At 35.6% G+C, this 23,466-nt stretch overlaps 1 protein-coding gene across 2 annotated transcripts in view; it reads right to left on the bottom strand.

The window, feature by feature from the left end:
- The window catches only part of KIAA1328 (KIAA1328 ortholog), a 342,210-nt gene that overhangs the window by 125,709 nt on the left and 193,035 nt on the right, over nucleotides 1-23,466 (bottom strand). For both annotated transcript variants that reach the window (XM_047086945.1, XM_047086944.1), the window contains exon 7: nucleotides 6,217-6,890. In XM_047086945.1, coding sequence (XP_046942901.1) covers nucleotides 6,217-6,890 — 674 coding nt within the window. The remainder of the gene's footprint in view (nucleotides 1-6,216; nucleotides 6,891-23,466) is intronic.

Here is a 23,466-nt window from a genome sequence, read left to right on the forward strand (position 1 = left end):
GGTTAAGCATCTGACTTTGGCTCAGGTCATGATCTCGTGGTTCGTGAATTTGAGCCCTGCATCAGGCTCTGTGCTGACAGTCAGAGTCTGGAGTCTGCTTGGGATTCTGTGTCTCCCTCTCTCTCTGACCCTCCCCCACTCACAGTCTATCTATACATATCAAAAATAAATAAACATTAAAAAAATGTTTTAAAAAGAAAAAAATTAAGATCTCTAATAAACAACCTATAATTACACCTCAAGGAACTATAAAAAGAAAAACAAACCAGGGCCAAAGTTAGCTGAAGGGAGGAAATAACAATGGCCAGAGCAAAAATAAGAGACTAGAAAAATAATAGAAAGGATTACTGAAACGAAAAGCTGGTTTTTTGAAAGGATAAACAAAATTAACAAACTTTTGTTTGTTAGAAGAAAGAAAGGACTCCCAAAAAAAAAGCAGAAATGAAAGAGAAGCCATTATAACTGATACCACAGAAACACAAAGGATCATAAGAGGCTACTATAAACAGTTACATGCCAAAATATTGGATAATCCAGAAGAAATGATAAATTCCTAGAAATATACAACCTTCCAAAACGGAATCATGAAGAAACAGAAAATCTTAACAGACCCAAAATGACTAAGGATTAGATTAAATCAGTGAGTAAAAATCTTACGACACAGAAAAATCCAGGACTGGATAGTTTCACTGGTGAATTCTACCAAACATTTTAAGACGAATTAATACAAATCTTTCTAAAACTCTTCCAAAAGATTGAATAGGCAGGAACACACCCAAATTCATTGTATAAGGCAGCATTATACTGATACCAAAGCCAGGTAAGGACACCACAAGAAAAAAAAATAGGTCAATAATTCCAATTAATATAGATGAAAAGAAATCTCAACAAAATACTGTCAAAGGGGATTTACTACATTAATAGAATAAAAAACAAAAATCATATGATCATTTCAATAAAATGCAGAAAAAGCATTTGACACAATCCAACATCCTTTCATGATAATAGCTCTCAAGAAATTGAGTATAGAAAGAACATAACATAATCAAGGGCCATATATCACAAGCCCACTACTAACATCATATTCAAAGGTGAAAGGTTGAAAACTTTTCCTTTAAGATCAGGGACAAGACAAGGATGTCTACTCTTGTCACTCTTCTACATAATACTGAAAGTACCAGCCCGAGCAATTAGGCAAGAAAAGCAAATAAAAGATATCCCAATCAGAAAGAAAAGTAAAATTTTCTCTGTTTGCAGATGGCATAACCTTATGTATAAAAAACAATGAAGATGCCATCAAACAACTGTTAGAACTAAAGAAGAAATTCACTAAAATTGCAGGGTACAAAAATCAACATACAAAAATCGGATGCATTTCTATACACTAACAATGAACTACTTAAAAAATAAATTAATAAATCAATCCCATTTACAGTTGCATCAAAAACAATACACTTAGAATAAAGTTAACCAAGGAGGTAAAAGATGTGTACACTAAAGCTATAAGACACTGAGGAAATTGAGGAAAACACAAATAATGGAAAAATGTCTTGTGTTCATGGATTAGAAGAATCAGTATTGTTAAAATGTCCATACTACCAACAGTAATCTACAGGTTGAATGCAATCCTTATCAATATTCCATTGGAATTTTTCACAGAATTAGAAAAAACAATTCTAAGATTTATATGGAACCAAAAAGACCCCAAATAGCCAAAGTAATCCTGAGAAAGAACAAAGCTGGAGGCTCCACACTTCCTAGTTTCAAACAATACAAAGCTATAGCAATCAAAACAGTGAAGGTATACAAACAGATATAAAGACAAACAGAACAGAATAGAAAGCCCAGAAATAGACTTGAGCATATACGGTTTGTTACTCTTTGTTCAGCATACCGAGAATACACAATGCGGAAGGGATAGTCTCTTTCAATAAATGGTGTTGGGAAAATTGGATATCCACATGCAAAAGAATGAAAAATTAACTTGAACTGGATTAAAGACTTAAATATAAGACCTAAAACTGTAAAACTACAAGAAGGAAACGTAGAAAAAAACTCCTTGACATTAGTCTTGGAAATTATTTTTTGGATTTGACACCAAAAGATCAGGCAAAACTAGTAAAAATAAGTGGGACCACATCAAGATAAAAGGCTTCTGCACAGCAAAGGAAATAAATTATAAAAATGAAATATATATATATATATATATATATATACATACATATAATCTCTCTCTCTCTCTCTCACACACACACACACACACACGATAAAGGGTTAATATTCAAAATATATAAGGGACTTACACAACTTAATAGCAAAAAACGCCTAAATAATCCAATTAAAAAACTGGCAGAGGCACTGAGAAGACATTTTTCCAAAGAAGACATACAAGTTGACTCACAGGTACACGAAAAGTTACTTGACATCACTAATTGTCAGTGACATGCAAATCAAAACTACAGTGAGATATTGCCTCACACCTGTTAGATTGGCTTCGATCAAAAAGATAAAAAGATAACAAATGTTGGGCAGGATATGGAGAAAAGGGAATTCCTATACACAGGTGGTGCAAATGCAAATTGGTACAGCCATTATGAAAAACGGTATGGAGGTTTCTCAAACAAACCTTAAAAACAGAACCACCATATGATCCCACAATCCTACTTCTGGGTATCTGCACTCCCATGTTCATTGTCGCATTACTCATAATGGAAACAACCTAAGTGTCTGCTAACACATGAATGGGTAAAAAGATATATAAAAATATATATTATTCAGCCAGGAGAAAGAAGGAAATCCTGACTTTTGCAACACCATGGATGAACCTAGAGGAACATTACACGAAGTGAACACACCAACACACCAAAATATGTGAGTCATAGTTAAAACCATGCTGAGAGGGAAATTTATAGCACTAAATGCTCCCACCAGAAAAGAAAAAAGTCTCCAAGTAATGATCTAAGCTCCCACCTTAAGAAATTTAAAAATACAAGAGCAAGACAAATCCTACACAAGCAGAAGGAAGAAAATATTAAGAAATGAATGAAACTAATAAATGAGACCAGGATTCCCTAGATACCAAAGTTAGACAAAGACAGTACACACACACACACACACACACACACACACACACACACACACACACAGACCAAAATTCCTCATCAATACTGATGCAATGCCCTTAACAAAGTCTTAGTAGATGGAATTTGGTAATATATAAAAAGTATTTTACACTATGACCAAATGGGACTTATTCCAGGAATGCAACACTAGGTCAATATTTAAAAATTAATAAATAGGGGCGCCTGGGTGGCGCAGTTGGTTAAGCGTCCGACTTCAGCCAGGTCACGATCTCGCGGTCCGTGAGTTCGAGCCCCGCGTCGGGCTCTGGGCTGATGGCTCAGAGCCTGGAGCCTGTTTCCGATTCTGTGTCTCCCTCTCTCTCTGCCCCTCCCCCGTTCATGCTCTGTCTCTCTCTGTCCCAAAAATAAATAAACGTTGAAAAAAAAATTTAAAAAATAAAAATTAATAAATACAATCCACCATATTAGCAGGCTAAATTAAAAAAAAATCACATGATCACATTAACTGATGTATAAACAGGATTTGAGGAAATTTAACAAACATTCATGATAAAAACTTTATATAACCTATAAGGAGAAAATTTGATAAATTAAACTTTATCAAAATTAAAAAAAAAAAAAACTTTTTCTCTGTGAAGGATCCTTTTAAGTAAGATGAAACAGACAATCCACAGAATAGGAGAAAATGTTTGCAATCCACCTATATGAGAAAAGACATGTCTAGCATATATAAAAAGCTCTCAAAATTCAATAAATCTCAAGAAATCCAAATAGAATATAGACAAAAGATACTACAGAGACAATTTACCCAAAAAGATGGAAGAAAAACAAACAAGCAAATGAAAAGATTTTCAACATCACTAGCCATTAGGGAAATGCAAGTTAAGACCACAGTGAAATATCACTATACAGAGATTAGAATAGGCAAAATAGAAATTTGTGACAATTCCAAACGCTGGTAAGGATGTGGAGAAACAATTTCTTATACATTGGTGGTGAAGACATATTTTATACTAAATATAGTATAAGCTAAGTATACATTTAATTTTTAAAACTAAATATATACTTATCATATGATCTAGCAATCACATTCTTAACTTTTATTTGTAGAAATGAAAACCTTAGTCTACACAGAAACTTGTATAAAGATGTATGTAGCAGCTCTCCTCATAATAGGCAAAGAACCAAGTTGTCCTTCAATAGATAATTGGTTAAACAGATCATGGTATAACCATATCATGGACTACTACTCCACAATCAAAAGGCACAACATATGTTACAACCTAGATGAATCTCAAGAGCATTATACTGCGTGAAAAAAAAGCCAACATCGAAAGTTCATACACTGTATAATCCCATTTATATAACAATCTCAAAATGCCAAAATTATAGAAATAGACAACAGATTTCTAAGGGTTAAGGATGGTGGGGGCAGAAGAGGGTGGACAACTCAAATGGGGTAGTAAACAGGAAACCCTGGTGTTGCTGAAATAGTTCTATAGTTTGATTGTTGTGATGGTTACACAAGTCCACACGTGGTAAAATGCATGGAACTAGACACATTGTACCAAAATTGATTTATTAATTTTGATATTGTGTTCTAGTTATGTAAGACATAGCCATTGGGAGAAACTGGGAGGACCTCTCTGTACTATTTATGCAACTTCCTGTTAATCTATAATTATTTATTGAAAAGTTTATAAATATCTATAAATATGTATAAGCTTTTACAATTTATGCATACACAAAACTTGCTGAAAAACTGTATTTCATAGCTCTCTCATCTAAGCTAGGATGATCAAGATAACAATAAAGACTTTATTGTCATTATGCAGTATTATTTTAATAAATAGAGCTGTTCAAATGAACACAATGTCTATTTATTGTCATTACATAGCATTATTTCAGTAAACAGTGCTGTCCAAGTGAACATGAAACCTGTTTTAAAATTATGCAGTCTGCTGGACTATGCCCTCTTTAATGACCACATTGGATTCATTTCTCTATCCTAAGTGCCTAGAACCATTTCTTACATATCATAGGCATTCAATAAATGTTAGTTAAATAAAGTTCTCGAGAGAGATTAGACATTAACTGGAGGATTAGAGATTGGGGTCATCAAACTGAAGCAATCTTTTGGCCTTTGGTGAAAATCTTGTTATAAGAGCCTTCATTTTCAGTTATGTTAAGAGCCTCCAGCTTTCAACAGTGAAGAACAGAACTGTCCGATCATGAATAAAGAGAAAGTGGCAGAGCACTTCTGGTTCCAAGCAAAGCATTACACTAAAGGAAAAATTCCAAGAAAGAAGTCTCAAAGATATTAGAATCTAAAAAATATTGGCAGAATCTGTGAGTGAGAGACAATTAACTCTAAGAACTAAAAGACAATGACATTTGTACTAAGTGTGTCTGTATAGGATGTATGTGTCTGCATAGAATGTATGAATGTGTACAAAGGGGAAATGGTAAGTTTGATCAAGAAGGAAATGGCAGGGATATATATACAAGCACTTCTCTCTGAAAACTTGTAATTTATTATTTATTTATTTATTTATTTATTTATTTATTTAAGTTTATTTATTTATTTTGAGAGAGAGAGAGGGAAGAGTTCAAATGTGGGTACGTTTATAGGAATTGGTTATTGAACAGGTTATGTTTCATGACAAGAAAAGGTTGAATTTAGAAGGCTCTTATCATTTGTTACATTTTATATTATGGTGGATAGACATAAATATGGTATGATGACAGTTAATCACTCTGCTTCACAATCGGATTCCACATCCTGAAGTCTCAAATTTTTACTTAATGCCTAATAGTCTCCATAATGACCTCAAATAGCAGAAGATTTTATGTAACAATATCTTTTAAAAATATTCTCTTTAGAATCCAGCGAAAGTTACAATGGACTGCTCAGAGGTAGATATTCTAGGCTAACATTTGGGAAGATGGGGTAATGTTCTAAGTCTTCCAAAGAAGATCATAGAATTTACTTAGTCATCATAGTTAGTATGCATCTTGAGGAAGCCAAGACCCCAAGGAACCTCTGTGCCTTTGCAACTTTATATTAGTACAAGAGTCATTTTACACGGAGTTTTCCAAGCTAGACATTGCTGAGAGAACAGGTAAGACTCACCAATTATAATCCAGTTGAGACTGATGAAGCTGCTGCTGTTTCAGGAGAAGCTTTGTCTCCTGCTGGGTCAGCAGATGCTGAAGGCGCTCTTTTTCAATTTCCAGCTCCATTTTCTGAAGCATAAGTTGCTGCCTTCTATTTTCCGAGAGTTGCTTTCTGACATCAGTTTCACTAGCCTGCTGTGTTCCTTGACCATGCAGCAGGGATGCCCAGGAAAGCCCACAATTATTGCATGATTCCAGATGTGTTTTGGAATATTGAGGGGCCATGTGCGTAGGATGACTTTCATGAACATGATCTTCATTTTCAGAAAGTCTATGACCACAACACTGACTGGATGGAGAAGGCTTCAGGTGTTGGCATTGTTTCATCTTCAATTCCGCTGGTGGGGCTTTCTCTGTAGGGACTGCGTCTACTAGTTTTCTCCCTGGGGATCCATAATCACATGTTCTGGTCTCTAATGGCACCCTGTCTTGGTCCTCTTTAGGACAATGAAAATCTGCTGGCTTCAAAGAATTATTCTTAAACTCCACAAGGGATTCTGAAGCGGAGGCTTGGATTCCAGACATAGGCCTCTGCTTGGTTTGATAGCAGGTTTGTGATTTGGCTACACTCAAGTAGGAGCCATCCAGTTCCAGAGCTGAAGACCGAAGAGTGCTCTTCCTATTGGATACCTAAAAGGAACCACAAGATCATTTGTCAAATAAGAGCACACTGAAAGGAGTTCTTTTGACTTTTCAGAAATCAGTGATACATGTTTCTCAAAACAAAGCTCTTGTTCTGTCTTCTTAATAAATGATAGTATTCACATAGCTAAACAGACATGTGCCACAAAGCCAAACCCATTTTCAAACAATCTACATTTCAGTAAATCCAGAAGTAAAAGAAAAAGAAGGTACTTCTATTTGCTGTTTAAGCAAGATTCCAGGAGTTGGAAATAATGAGTTTTACATAGAATCAACTTTGAGAAGAGGCAAAAGCATTAAATGCTAAGGTCTTAAAATGTTTACTTTTAAATACTAAGCCAAGAAATCCACTCAGCCACCTTAAATACCCTTTGAAATGTCCTTTGTTTGTCCATTACACACAATGAGATTTGATGTAAAACAGTTCATCTTATACTGAATAGGATGTTAGTTACCGCCAGAAATTTGATGAGTTTTTATAAGTATCTTTAGAGCACACAGATAAAACCAAGCACTTTCCAAAAAATATGATTCTAATCAAAAGCGGTTATTTAAATACAAAACATATTTAATTTCAGCTATAAACATAAGTGATTTTTCAGTTGAGCTATTCGAGTGATCATAGCCTGATAGAACTCAGGCAGAAAGGAAGCAGTTGCAAATTACCTTTGGCAGGCCAATAGCATGAGCTTTCCCAGCATTTTAGCCTCACGCCTGTTCTATCAGGGAGAGCAAAACTTAGCTTCTATCAGTGATTCTCTAACTTTAGCATATATCAGAATCACCTGGAGGAATTGTCAAATGTGAATTTCTGGGCTTCATTCTTAGGGTTTCCAATTCAGTAAGTATGGAGCAGAGTTAAGTGAAGCTGTGTTTTTAACAAGTTGCCAGATGATGCTGATGTTGCTAATCTGGCACCACACTTTGAGAACCACTGGTGTCACGGGACATCTGACTCCTCCTGTGTCCCTCTTATAGGACTGTTTTGGTAACACTGGCCTCATCCAGGTAATCCTAGATAATTCCCTCATCTCAAAATCCTTAAGTTAATCACATCTATAAAGTCTCTTGTCATACAAAATCCTTTGTGTCATATAAAGAGACTTTCACAGGTTCCAGGAATTAGGACATGGACATACTTGGGGGGCATTATTCAGTCTGCCACAACTTCTTTTTAAATTAGAACTAAATCATAAACAGTTGAGATGGTTATTCTACCTTATTCTAGAGACATGGAATAAATGAATAATTGAGATCCCTAGCAGAAGGGAGAAAAAAAAAATCCCACCAATTTACCTTGTAATAGTTGAGATGATCTGATTGGAAAAAAATGTCAACAGATATACAGCAACACCATGTTTCCTATATTCTTTTTTAAATACATTTTTAAAATGTTTATTTATTTATTTTGAGAGAGAAAGAGAGAGAGAGAGAGAGAGAATCTCGAGCAGGCCCCAAGCTTGGCTCAGGGCCCAACTCGGGTTCAATCCCACGACTGTGAGATCATGACCCAAGCCAAAACCAAGATACTTAACCAACTGAGCCACCCAGGCATCCTTGTTTCCTATTTTCCGATAAAAGAGGATTATCAGAATTATTATATTATTATAATATATTATATTATAATAATGATTCTTAAGACTTTGAGTTTCTAAAACAATACTAAAGGAGTTCTATTCAAATGAGAATGACCCATATCTAGGAAGGAGACTTGGTCCTCTTCAAAGAAGACACACAATCCTTTACACTGAGCAGGTGACACGGAGTAGATTGCAAGCTACGGAGAAGAAACTAGTCCTAGGGCAAAATTTATGATAAACTACCTCATAAAAAAAATTAACCTCATTTTACAACTAAAGGGAAACTCCAGTCCACATTAATCTCCCCTACTCTGAACTTCTGTAGCACTTACTGTCAAAACAAATATTTAACATTTATCATCTGCTACTCTGTATGGTAAGCTATCTTTTCATAGAATTATATTTAAAAATGACAGGTGAATTTTTTAAAGGCCTGGAAACTTAAATCCACTCTTTTACATTGTCCTATATTTCCTAATCCATGTGTTGGCAACTTAACAATGGCATGTATGTATTATTTTATATTCTTATTTTTGTTCCTCAGCATTATTTACATATGCGCATCTTTAGATACTGATATAGCTGATACTTATGTTAATGGTACTGATTATTAAATTGCTCAAAAATGTCACATATTTGGAATATTTAAAAATGTTTTTTTGGAAGTGTCAGATATTTGGAATATTAAAAAAATACTTTTGTTGGTAGTTAACTTTTTATGTTTATGAGAAGCAGTTCAACTTAATGATTTTGATGCACACTTTGCTTAAAGAGAACACTCCTTTGCCAGTTACTGATGGGTGACTGTGCATGTTGGTAGGCAGAATTCTAAGATGGTCCCCAAGATTCCTGTCCTCTTTGTGTGCCCATGTGGTATTATCTCTTCCCCTTGAATGTGGGTATAACTTGTGAACGTGATGAGATATTAATCCCATTATTACGTTAGAGTATATGACCAAAGGGACATTACAGATTAACTCAGGCTCCTCCTAATCAGTAGAGTTTGAATTAATAAAAAGGAGATTATCTTTTATGGGCCACACCTAATCAAGTAAGTCCTTTATAAAAGGGTCTGGTGCCCTCCCTAAGATCAGAGATTGGCTTTGAAGAAACAAGCTAACATGTTATGGGAGGACCAATGAAGGGGGTCATGTGGCAATGACCTCTGGAGCAGAAGGCAGTTTCCAGCCAACAGCTAGCAAAAAATGAGACATCAGGAAACTAAATTCTGCCAACAAGCACGTGAGCTTGGAAGGGGACCTAGAGCTCCAGATGAGAATGCAGCCCAGCTGTTACCCAGACTGCAGCTTTCTAAGACCCCAAGCAGAGGACCCAACCAACCTGCACCTGACTCATGACCCATAGAAATGGTGAGATAATAAATGTGTGTTGTATTAAACTAGTAAATTTGTAGTATTTTGTTGCACAGCAATAAAAAAAATGAATAAAGCACCTTTTTCAACTTGCCTGACCCTCAGTTTTCTCATCAGTAAAACAGGGATCAAAAACAGCATCTACCTTAAAACTGAACATGGTGGACAGACAGATGGGCACTTATCAAGGTTGCCATTTCATAAGGGTACTGATTTACAAAAAGGAAAAAAAAAATCCTTATATTTACCCAAACGTTTTTCAAGGAGAACCTTATGGGGTATGTGCCGGGGAGGGGCAGGGGGGAAGTGAGATCTCCAAGGGACATGTACAGTTACAATGATTACCTTAAATTGTCTTCTAAAACAAATGAGTTTGGTTATCCAGCTTTATTTTGCTACAGTGAGGCTTGCAAGTTGGGTCAGTGTTGAAATGCTTTAGATAATAGACAGGTTCTTCATGTTTGTCCTCATTACAAAATGTCTTACCCTGACATCTTGCCTTGCCTCTTAGGGCTATTGTGACGACTGGATGAGATCATTCACACAAAGTGCTTTGGATATTGCCAATCTACAGTCAGTATTCAAACAATGTTTCCTATTATAATTATTACTACTGTTACTAGCATTGACTTCTCTGCCCCAACAACTTTTGCAGTCAGGGTTCTATTTACTTCCGCTGTATGTATAGCACTGAGGCTTGCATATACTACATTCTCAATAACAAGGGGCTGACTGTATCAGATAAGAAGAAAAGTCAAGTTGGGGTATGCGTCCCAGAAAATTAGAAATGAAAATCAGAATCCATGATTAGGCTGAATTATGTGCTACTAAGGAAAATGAAGAGAGGAGAAATAGAAAACTGCCTGTTAGGATCTGAATATAAGAAATTAAGTTATTTTATTAGTGAAGTGAAGACAAATATTGCCTCTGGGACACATGGAAGTCACAACGGGCCCAATGAAACAGATGTGTTTTTCTTTCTGGAGCTGCTGCACCATGCTTTCTATGAGATGTTTACAATTGTAACCTCTTTTAACTAAGGCTTAAACTAACAAATCCCAAACCGCTGTCTCTGGCATATGGGTTTGATATGAATTTTTCAGATACATCACACTAATTTAGGAACCAATAATTTTTTTAATGGAGGCATAATTTACATATACTAAAATGCACACATCTTAAGTGTACAGCTTGATGAATTTTTACATTTGCATATACCCATGTAATCATCATTACCCCAGAAAAGATCCCTGTGCCCTTTCTAGTCAAACCAACCTCCTCATACTCCCAGAGGTAACCATTATTCTCACTTCTATGACCATAGATTAGTTTTGCCTATGTTTAGCTTCACATAAATGGAATCATATGGCACACTACTCTTTTGTGGCTGGCTTCTTAAGCTCAACATAATTTTGCATGTTTATTTTTGAGAAAGAGAGAGAGAGAGAAAGAGAAGGGGGTGGGGCAGAGAGAGAGCACAAAGGATCCGAAGTGGGCTCTGCACTGACAGCAGAGAGAATGTTGTGGGGCTCCAACTCACCAACCCGGAGATCATGACCTGAGCCGAAGTCGGTCACTTAACCAACTGAGCCACCCAGGAGCCTCATTAAGTTCAACATAATTTTGAATTTCTTTTATGTTTCTGTGTGTATCAATAGTTCATTCTTTTATATTGCTGCATAGTATTTCATTGTACGAATATACCAAAATTTGTTTATTCATTCTCATATTGGATTAGGTTGTTTCTGGTTTAGGGCTACTGCGAATAAAACTGCTAGCAATATTCTTACACAAAGTCTTTTTTTGATATACATATTTATTTTTCTTGGGTGCCAGGTAGGCATATGTTTGACTTTATTAGAAACAGTCAGAGTGGTCCATCTGTTTTACATCTCCATCAGCAAAGTAAAAGAGTCCCAGTTGCTTCTCATTCACACTTACATTTGATACTATGTTTTTATTTTTAGCCAATCTGGTGTGTAGTGAAATCTTATTGTGATTTTATTTTTCATTTCCCTGATATGTAATGATAATTAATTAACATATGCTTATTGGCCATTTGGATATCTTGTTTTGTGGAGTGCTTGTTGAAACCAATACCCTTAAATAATTCAAAATAATTTTTAAAAATTGAAAAATAAATGTTTATTTATTTTTGAGAGAGAAAGAATGTGAGTGGGGGAGGGACAGAGAGTGAGGGAGAGAGAATCCAAAGAAGGCTCTGAGCTATCAGCACAAAATCCAACTTGGGGCTCAAACCCATGAACCGTGAGATCGTGACCTGAGCTGAAGTTGGATGCTAAACTGACTGAGCCACCCAGACAACCCAAAATAACTTTTAAAGGACTGAGATGGGAAATGGAAAATGAAGGTCAGAGAAGATACCTTTATGCAAATTTTTACTGATGAGAGAACTGGGTTCTAAATATTCACCTTCACTGACCATTGAACTGAACTAAACATAGAGTTTACTATGTACTATACTAAATGTTTTACATACTCAACCTATAATTCTTGATCACAACCTGAGCAAAAATCAAGAGTTGGGTGCTTAACTAACGGAGCCACCCAGGTGCCCCTCAGCCTGTAATTCTTAACAACTCTATAAGGTAGTTATTAGAGTTACCAATTTGCATATGAGATAATGAAATGCACTGAAGCAACACAACTTTCCCAAGATCCCATCAACACTATATTTGAGATAAATGGGAATATGAATCACTCCAAATCTGTCTTCCATTTCTCCATAATGTAGCTTTTTAAAAAAAATTCGTTAATATGAAATGCTATTAAGCATAGAAAAGTTTAATCATTTCAGTGAATAATAATAAGTGAATAAGAAGACAATGTCCACCCACATAACCACTATCCAAGAAACGGAAAGCCGTCTGTATGCAGAAGACCCTGCACAATCTCTACTCTCTACCTCTCCTGTCCAAGGGAATTACCGTCTTGACTTTTATGGGAATAACTTCTCTGCTTCATACTTCCCTGCTTAAAAGTCCATACCGGAATTTGGTTTTACCTGTTTATTTTTAAAGTATAAATGGAATAACATGAAATACATTTTGTGTCTGACTTCTTTACCCAGCATTATAATTATGAAGTTCATACATGATATAGAATGTGGCTGTAATTTGTTTGTTTTCATCAAAGATTTGCAAAGGTTAGCAAACTTCTGTAAAGGGCCAGTTAATAGACCTTTTAGTTTGCAGTCCATATGGTCTTTGTCATAACTACTCAGTTCTGCTTTTGTAGTGTGAAAGCAAGAGACAATACATAAATGAAAGACTGGTCCAGTAAAACCTTATTTACAGACACTGAAATCTGAATTCCAGGTAGTTTTCCCATTTTATGAAATATTCTTCATCCCCCCAACCATTAAAAAAGTTAAAAACCATTCTTAACTCATGAGATTGGATTTGTCTTGCTATATTTTGCCATTTGAACCTGATGATTACATTGAGTGCTCCTCCCATTAAAGGATTCCATGAATATACTAAGATACGCTTAAAACCTATCACAATGACTTGTAAAGGGCTGTCAAGAATTATCTGTGTGATGAAAATTAGTTGAATGGAGTGCTTAATCAGAGATGAACAAAATGATATTCAGGAGAAAAGAAAAGCATGCAGAAGAGGCAGGAAAACAAATGGTATAAATGAAAAAATAAGTTTAGACAGGATAATGATCTGTAGATCACAACAAATAAAGAAGTTGAGTTCAAAGGGCACCCGGTGGCTTAGTTGGTTGAACATCCAACTCTTGATTTCAGCTCAGGTCATGATATCAGAGTCATGGGATCAAGTCCTGCGTTGGGCTCTGCTCTAAGCGTGGAGCCTGCTTAAGATTCTACTTCTCTCTCTGGTCCTGCCCCACTCACTATCTCTCAAAACAAACAAACAAAAAATTATTCTATTAAAAAAATTGAGTTCAAAATGGTAGCATGTTAGGATTTGTATTATATAAAAGGTACCACAAACTGTGACTACACTTTAAGACTCTACAAGTGGCACAAATAAAGCCAATAAAGTCTTTGATGGGATATGATATGGGATCCATAGCACAAAAGAAAGATAAGGAGAAAATGCAGGCATTTTTGGCTTATGACATAATTGGAGTACAATGTCTTTTAACTTGGGTAGATACATACTTATGACAACATAAAAAAATAAGTAACAGGAGACAAACAAAACATGAGAAGAGTATTAAAAAATGTTTAAAAAATGGGAGAGACTTAGCTTGGACACAATGAAGAATTTTCTGAGAGAGGAAGTTAGTAAACTTATGAGCTGGAAGAGGGTTTTCTGAATCTTTAAGATACTTTCTTAAATATGCCATTAAAAAGACGTCATAGGAAACAAAGATGTCTCTAAACACTATGATGTGTCATCTTGTATACACATTCACACGTACAGCTGTCATGTATGCACAAGCATATACACGAACACACACAATCACATACTATTCCTATGGTGATACAAAGCTTTTCAGTGTTCTCACATGTTAAAAAAAAATCTGCAGTATTGCTTTGTGAAATACAATCAACAAGTATATTTTGTAAGTTTCTGCAAATCATTTTTACAGGCCTGGCCAATCTCTTTGCTATGAAGCCATAAGAAAAGAGGTGAATTAAACTGCAGTAATTATTTCTTGCAACAGGTAGTTAGTTATTTTGCATGATTAGGAAGTGATTATTTATAATGCATTTGTGAATTGTTAACCACAGAATTAGTGGTTAACAATATCAATAAATATTATTGATCTATTTATGATATTCATGTCTCTAATGGCAAATAATAATAATTTACTATCCTGGCAAACACCCTATTAACAATCCTCACATTCCCACAGATAGCCTTATAAGAATGAAAATCTCAAATTTATAACTTCAAAATTTCCCCCTGTGCTCTTTATTTAATGAGGAGTCAGAAATTCAAGACCTATATTAAATATTTCTAAACCTAAATTACTGTGTGTGGGACAGGTCATTGCATTACCCAGAACATTTGGAATGAATGTGAAATAAGGCATAGAACGACATGCTGCATTTTTAAAGTTGGCCTTCCATGGACCAGTTGTCAAGCTGACAGAAGCTGTGTAATGCAACAGCTGCACTGTGTGGTTTGCCAAAGTCTCATCCCAAATAAATGTTCGTTCTCCCCAGTGCAATTAACTCTCCTATACTGGCAGATTTCGCTAGAAGATCATCAAGGTAGATTACCTTCCAGCGTTATGAACTAAATACTTACAGGTGTTGTATCATCAGTTATAACTTACAAACTTTTGCATTTAGGAAGACATCCAGGCAAATGAATCATCTAATTTATGAATTATTTATAAGAAATTCACAGCATGCTCCTGGCATCATCCATGGCCTTTTCCAGGTCATATGACACCAATTAGAGCTGAATTTTAAATTATTCAATAACCTGAACTCTCTTGTCATTTAACATATAGATATCAATGCAGTAAACAAGTTAAATCTAATGGGCCCTAGAGGTTTAAGCTTCTCTGCTGCTCAGCAGCTGAAGCTGTAGGCTATCAATGGAAGAGAAAAATAACAGAATGCAGCAGTCAAATGCATTTGCAAGGCTCTAATGACTTATTCTAGTTCCCACAGGGATTGTGGCACAACCTAGGATTATTGAATCTAAAAGACATTAAAGTCAATAATTATGAGATTTAAAAGGATATAGATATAGACACATAATAATGTACAGATGACAGAATACTAGCAGCACATACCAAATGCACTACCAACTTTTAGGATGTGTACACCAGAAGTGTGCCAAAATTTCCAACTGTAACTACCAGACTCAGAAAAGGCTAAACCTCATAACATTTAATCATTTCTACCTTTCTTGAAAGTTGGAATGTGTTGATTTGCTGTAAAAATGAATGAGAGCACGGAAGAACTGACAGCATACTTGAGGTGAGGTCAAAAGACCTTGATTAGAATTCTAGTATGCCACTTAGGAGTTCTGTTATTTTTGGAAAGTCACTTTACATCTCTTAGGCAGTTTAGATGTTTGTAAAATAAGGGGCTGGGTTTGACAATTTCTAAAGCTTATGCTATCTTTAAGAGCTAAGAAACCCAGGGATTGGATTGTTATACCCCAAGGAGATGAAAGAAAAGAAAAGGGTTAGATGAAAAATTATACCAGTCAATAAAGCTTCAGCTATCAACTAACAGAATTACTGCAAAATACTGGATGTCCCTTGATTCTATTTCCCCTGACAAATTCTGTGGGTTGTTTTAGCAATTTTTAAAATGCTTATTTATTTATTTCGAGAAAGTGAGCAGAGGAGGTGCAGAGAGAGGGAGAGAGAGAGAATCCCAAGCAGGCTCTGCACTGTCAGTGCAAAGCATGATACTGGGTTTGAACCCATAAATGGTGAGATCATGCCTGAGCCGAAATCAAGAGTGGGATGCTTAACCGACTGAGCCACTACGGTGCCCTGCAAATTCTGTGTTTTAACACTACTGCCTTATGTGATTTACACACTAGAAAACTTAAATCAGCCTCTTATCTGGTCATTAAATTTGAAAGAGATACAAATGAAGATTGAATAAGACAAATGTATAGTTGTGAAGATAGTCCCAGATACTTGGATGAGATTTAAATATTTTGAAGGGATAGGATAACCATTCACCACAGAAATATACAAGTGATACTGATTCAAATTGCTTTACCATACATGATTATAAATGGTAAAAGAAAGAAAAAAAGCATATTTATACATGGTTTTCTAAATCTACCAAAGGAAACAGATGCACAAGGCTAGTTTTAACTCAATGAAGATCAGAAAGAAGATGAAATAATGTTATAGAGAAAATGAAACAAAGACAAATTAGAAGTGGTGAGGACAAACTTCACATGCATAAACATGAAAAGAAAACATACTGGATATTAAAGCCAACTGTACTTAGATTTGGTTATGGATGCAGCACAAGAAAATCATCCTTAAAAGTTCAAACTCATTTTCCCGTGCACCCTCTTGGCTTTATGTTTATAGGGTGTATCCTGGGGCTCCAAGCAGAGCTCCCCCTGGTCTGTTTATGGTCCTCTCTTCTGTAGCTCCAGTGACAGCCTCAAGAATGGAAATAAGAAGTGAACGAAGGCAGTTCAATGTAGTTCGTTTTAAAGGAAGCAAGCAAGATTAGTTTGTGTCAAATGAAAGGAATTCTTAATATACTTTCTAGAAAACATAAAGTTAACACCATGTGAACATAACCAACTGTCCCTGAAGGGGAGGTCAGGGTTAGAACTATGTTTATGTTGTTGGCTGAGGGAAAAAAGTATCTGTGTTGTATCTTTGAAACTAGCAAGTAAAAATAAAGTCTGCTGAAAAAGAATATTTAAGAAATACCAAGAAATATAACCCCTGGTGTACTTGTAGGAAACAGGAGGGAGGGAGAACCAGCCTGTTGTTCATTACACCAAGATTTCCTGAAATGAATCACAGCCCTTTTACTAAAGATTAGAGTCTGCTATATCCTTTCTTCCCCTATATAAGTGGTTGCAGACCAGGGATATTGAAGAGATCTAATGAGAAACATTTCTGAAAGCACAGGGAACTAGCAAACCAGAAAGATTTAAGGTAACCAACCTTAAAGGGCTAGCCCTTCCTTGGGGACTCAAGATTTATTTTAGAAATCTTAGTCCTTTAAATGCATACAGCTAAGTCCTGACTTTAAAAAATTTAGGACATTACTTATTAGCTAGTTTAGAGTACTACAAAAAAATCAAGAGAAGAGACTTCATTTAGAACTTAATAAAAAAATAAGTGATGCAATTCCCATGTGCTCAAATGCCCTGGCTCCTTTTTAGTCTTCCAAATGCAACTCCGAAATGCTTCCAGGCTGGTTTGGCCTGGTTTAGCACCACTTCCTGCTATTGTGGCTTCCCCACCCCCCAGCTCACCTTGGTTTTGCCTTCCCCAGGAGGATTTTGTTCCGCCCTTTATTGTTGTATTCATTTCATCCTGCTCCGTAACAGTTCAACGTTAGCTGTTTTCACATCTCGAAGTTTCCCTGTGATGTGTAAGTATTTACACTTTTTTTTTTAATTTTTCTTAATGTTTATTTTTGAGATGGAGAGAAACAGCATGAAGGGGGGAGGGTCAGACAGAGAGGGAGACACAGAATCCGAAGCAGGCTCCAGGCTCCAAGCTGTCAGCACAGAGCTGGACACGGCTCTTGAACTCAGGGACCGTGAGATCATGACCTGAGCTGAAGTCGGACGCTCAACCGACTGAGCCACCCAGGCGCCCCAGTATTTACACTTCTTATGGAAACTATAAACTGTTTGAGAGCGGAGATATCAAAAGATACAGTTACTTTTGTTTATTGTTGTATCTCGATAAGAGATAGTAGGTGCTTAATAAATAATGAGGTTTTTTTGCATACAGTTTGGTCCCACTCCAGGAAATACCAGGTGGAACTTCAGGAGAGAGGCAATGTTACTTTCAACTTCATATTACAATGATACTGGTCTTTATAAATAAAAAATACTTAAATTAATGAACATGTGTTAAATGAACCAATAAACAGGAAGCAGGAGTATCAACAACTAAATGGCCTAGCTTGTATCCTAAGGAGCTTGATGGTAATTTACAGCAAAATGTATTTTACTTTTTTCAGGAGACACTTTTTCTACAAGTACCTTTTCTCAGAGTGTTTAAAGGTTAATAAGAGATTCCATAAATTCAAGAAAAATTCCAACTATACCTTTCAGGAGTCTCAATGCCTATTTAGTTTGGATCTGTGAAATAGTAAAATACAAGGGCACTGTCTCCTTCTGAGATGAGAATTTAAACTTAAAGCAGAACTTTATATTATTTTCTAGAATGCTCCATGGAAAGGTTTTCAAACAAGACACTATATTGAAAGACTGAAAAACATGCGTGCTATATCAACATTGATAAGAATAGGCAAACAAGCTCAAAAATGTAATATCTGAAATAAAAGGCAACTGCTACAAAGTTTCCTACTTTGAATACAATCCTAAAACTATTTTTAAAATATAAACTTGTTTCCCTTCTGTTCCCTGCTTTTGGGTGCTGCTCAGGTGCTAAATGTGAGAAGACATGGTTAGGATGCTAGAGATTGGGGAGGAATGATTAATTTTTTAATAAAGCCATGGAGTGTAAGATACTTGGGAATGGATAAAACTTGTGCATCTAAAAGCCAAGTTCTTCTATATTTGTCTAAAATATAAGGGAAGCATGTATATAAATAAAATACTATGGATAAACAGATTCAGTATTATAATCCTCCTCCTGTTCTGTAATTTACCCAAAGGTATAGGCTCCCACCTTGGAATGAACAGGCAGGATAGGGATCTGGCAGTACCTGCCAGATGCTATGCTAGGAGGCAAGAATACAAAGCTTGATAAGAAAGTCCCAACCTTCATGACCCTTGAATTTTAGCTAAGGGAAAAAAAAAAAAACAAAAACATTTTATGTGATAAGGTCTACTAAGAATGTTATATGCAGAGTTGAAAAGCATTGGTAAGATTAGATTTGCTTCTAGTGGGGGTGGGGAAAGTTGGGAAGTTTTCACAGTAGAGAAGACATTTAAATTTTGGAAGACAGAATAGAGTTTATTAACGATAAAGGTATGTGTGAGGGTGTGTAGTGTGTGTAGGATAAGACCTTTCGGACAAAACAAGGATTATGAAGATGAGTATGTATGGTAAACTCTAAGTAGTCTAGAGCATGGTGGACAGGGGGATGGGGAATGGATGAAGACAGGGAGATGCCAGATATAAATGGTGTGAATGCCATGCTAAAGAAGTTTCACTTTAAATTTTCTATGCCCACCTAATATAGGAGATGACCAATGAGCCAACTGGTGGGTAGCTGGAAGGAAATAAAATAATAAAATGCAAGATAATCTACTCAGTACCTGAAGGAACCAAGACATAAAGTTTATATGGGGAGACAGAAAAAGACACAGAAAGAAGGCAGGCCTATGTCAGATGAAAACACTAAAAGAATTAAATTGAAATAATAAAATTAAAGTGTTCAGATCTATACACTATACTGAATGATCTTTGGAGAGTAAGGGTAGGTAGATCTAGGTAGAGGGTGGATGCCTAGCGAAGGCATAAAAAGGAATTATAGTAGAAGGAAGGCAGCAATGAACTTTCTACAATTTGTTGATTAAGTAACTCTATAGAATTTCTTCAGGGTCTAGTACTTCCAAATTCTCAAAAAGGTTGGGCAAAATCCATTGTGGATTAGTTTCTTTCAGTCAGTCTCCCGTCATGAATAAGTATGAGGACAAACTGTTTTAAAAAATCTGTTTGAAGGCACTGATGTGTTACCAAGGTAGTGAGGACATGAAGAGGCCAGGATCCCAGAGTGAAGGTAAACAAGAAAAGATAGCTTGACATTAGTTGTCACTTTTCTGTTCAAGACATTCTAAATTAGGATGCTGGCTGGGAAGCTGAGAAGAGCTGTAAGCGTCTCACAGGGCAGGAAACAAAATTTGGATTTCAGAGCCTGCCAAGAAAGAGGTCCTGTCAAAAAATCCAGGCTTTCCATTGAGACCCCTGAAAAGCTGGTAGTAAAAATGAAAAAGAAATAGAAAAGCCCATGTACATACTTAAGTTGAACTTCAAAATCCACTCAGTCCCAGACTGGGTTAAAGTAATTTGAATCAAAGCAAACTGCCTGAAAGAAGCAAAAGCAAATTCTCTTTGGGTAAAGATAACATCAGAGACCTATATTATAAATAATATATTCATAGACACTGTCTGGCATTCAATAAAAAATAAGCAAGCATGCAAAAAGATAAAAATAATAAACCTGCAAGAGAAAAAAGACAATAGAAATAGAACCACAAGAGATTTACGTGTTGGCATTATCAAACATGGACTTTAGAGTAATTGTTATTTACAGTTAAGAAATTAAATAATATCATAGAAAATACTGCAGAGAACTGTCAACTAGAAAAAAAATCAAATGGAAATTTTAGGACTGAAAACATAATAATATAGTTGTACCTATAACAAATATAGTTAAAAATTTAATAGCAGATTAGATGTATCTGAGGAGACAATTAGTGAATTGGAGTAAACGTCAGAAGAAAATACCCAGACCAACATAGAGAGAAGGATGTAAAAGGATGGAAATTTACAAAAGAATGTATGGTACCTGATGACAAAAGCCTAAAATAAATATAATATAGAAGGAGGAGGGAAAAGAGGGAATGGGGAAGTAATATTTGAAAAGATTATGTAGAGAATTTTTTAAAACTGTTATCAAGCCACAGATTTAAGAAGCTGTGTGATTCTAAAGGAGATTAAATGTAAAGAAAGCCACCCAAGGACAAAACATGCTCAAAAGCCAACCGATAAAACAAGCATCTTACCTTCCAGGAGACAATAAATAGACTTATTTTCAACTGAAAGTAATTCTATTACCTACTGAAAATATTGCTTAAAAGTAAATGTGACAGATTTTGCTTCCAGACCCAAGGGAGTAAGTGGGTCAAAAATTAACCTCCAATCTTAAACAAGAGAAGCTGACAAAATGTAGGAAAAACCTATTTCAGATGGTAGGAAACAGGGAGCAGAGATTTTGATGTCCGAAAGAAAAAAAGAAAATCCAGTAAATCCTATGATAGCATAAGCTTTCTGCCTGAAGGCAACTTCTGAATGGTAGCACAGAGGAGAAGGAACACAGATAGAGCCCAACATTTTCAACTGAACTGAGAAGTCAGAGATTAGAGTTGGCGGAAGCTGAAATGGGTAGAATTTGAAGGACTAAGTATCCAAGGGAAGGGAGCATGAGGGTCTCCCTGATTGTTTGGCTGACTACCAATCTGTACATATATAGGATGAAAACTCATGAGTAACTCCAGGGTAGCATCAATTACAGGGAAGCTCCAGAAAGAAAAATTCACAAAGTTCAAGACAGGGAGGTCACTCCAGCCATAGTAGAGAGGTTTCATTGAATATAAGGAGCATCCAAGATAGATCGCAAAAGAGTCACACCTTAGGTATGTGGCAAAATTACCCCTACAGTAAAGGCTAAATTAGAATCACTCGAAAACAGTTTAGAAATAGACTTTGAATGTATCAAACTAATCCAAAAGCAACTTTACTGCTGGCCAAAACAAACCCTGATATTTTGTAAAGAAACACAACAAAATCCAGCACCTGACAATGGAAAATTCACAATGTATGGCATTTACTTACTAGGCAAAGTTAGAAACAAAAATGTGACCTATAACCAGGAGAAAAATCAATCAACAGACATACAAAAATAACAGAAATGATGGAATTATCAGACAAAAACCTAAAATGAGTGGGTGATTAAAAATATGTTCAAAAACGTGTAAAACATGATGAAAGAGATGCAAAATATACATTTTTAAACATGGCACTTCTAGAGAAGGGAAATACAATGTCTGAAATGAAAATTTCACTTTATGAGATTAACAACACATTCGATAACTGCGGAAGGAAAGACAAGTTTTTATGAAGATATAGAATGACAAATTATCCAAAGTGAAGTAAAAGAGAGACAGCGAGAGGAAACATGAAAAAAGAAAGAGAAAAATAATATTGGTAATCTTGTGAAATATTAAAAAATAATAACAAGCACACAGCTTTTTTTCATGAAATAGAGGGAACAGAAATACCTGTAACTTAATTTATATGGCTAGCATCACCCTGATAGAAAAACCAAAGACATTACAAAAAAACAACAAACCAATATCCTTCATAAACATGGATGTAAAAATTCTCACCACAATATTAGCAAATTATATACAGCAATATAGAAAAAGGAAAAGATAAAATGGACAAATGGGGTTTATCCCAGAAAAGGTAAGTTGATCTAACAACTGAAAATCAATCCGTGTAATACACTATCTTACCAGAATAAAATATAATTATGTCATATTGATAGAAGAAAAATAAGCCTTTGACAAAAACTCAATAACTAGTCAACAAATTATAAATAGTAAGAAGATTCCTCAACTAGATAATGGGTATTTATGCAAAACCTATAACCACCATCAGACTTAATGGTGAAAAGACAATGCATTGCATGTGAAATTGAAAAAGAGACAAAAATCCACTCTCAGCACATCTCTTCAGCATTATATTTGAGATCCTAGCCAGTGCAATAAGAAAGAAAGAAAGAAAGAAAGAAAGAAAGAAAGAAAGAAAGAAAGAAAGAAAGAAAGAAAGAAATAAAAGGCACAAAATGTGGAAACTGAGATATAAAACTGCCATTATATACAGATAATGTGATCATATGTGTAGAAAATCATAAGGAATTTAGAATATCAAAATTACTTATTAAATTTAGCAAGGTCACAGGATATAAGGACAATACAGATAGCTCCTGACCTAGGATAGTTCAACCAACACTTCTTTCACTTACAGTGGTGCAAAAGTGATACATATTCAGTAGAAACTATAGCTCAGTTGAGCTATAGCTCAAAGAGCTATAGCTCTTTGAATTTTGATCTTTTCCTGGGCTAGTGATATGCAGTACAATATTCTTTCATAATGCTGGGCAGTGACAGCAAGCCACAGCTCCCAGTCAGCCACATGATAAGGGGGACAACCGAATCACAATCATTT

Source organism: Lynx rufus, unplaced genomic scaffold (genome assembly GCF_022079265.1).
Source record: "Lynx rufus isolate CCGP_SWC_20201006 ecotype Redwood Valley unplaced genomic scaffold, mLynRuf1.p SCAF_22, whole genome shotgun sequence".
NCBI lineage: Eukaryota > Metazoa > Chordata > Mammalia > Carnivora > Felidae > Lynx > Lynx rufus.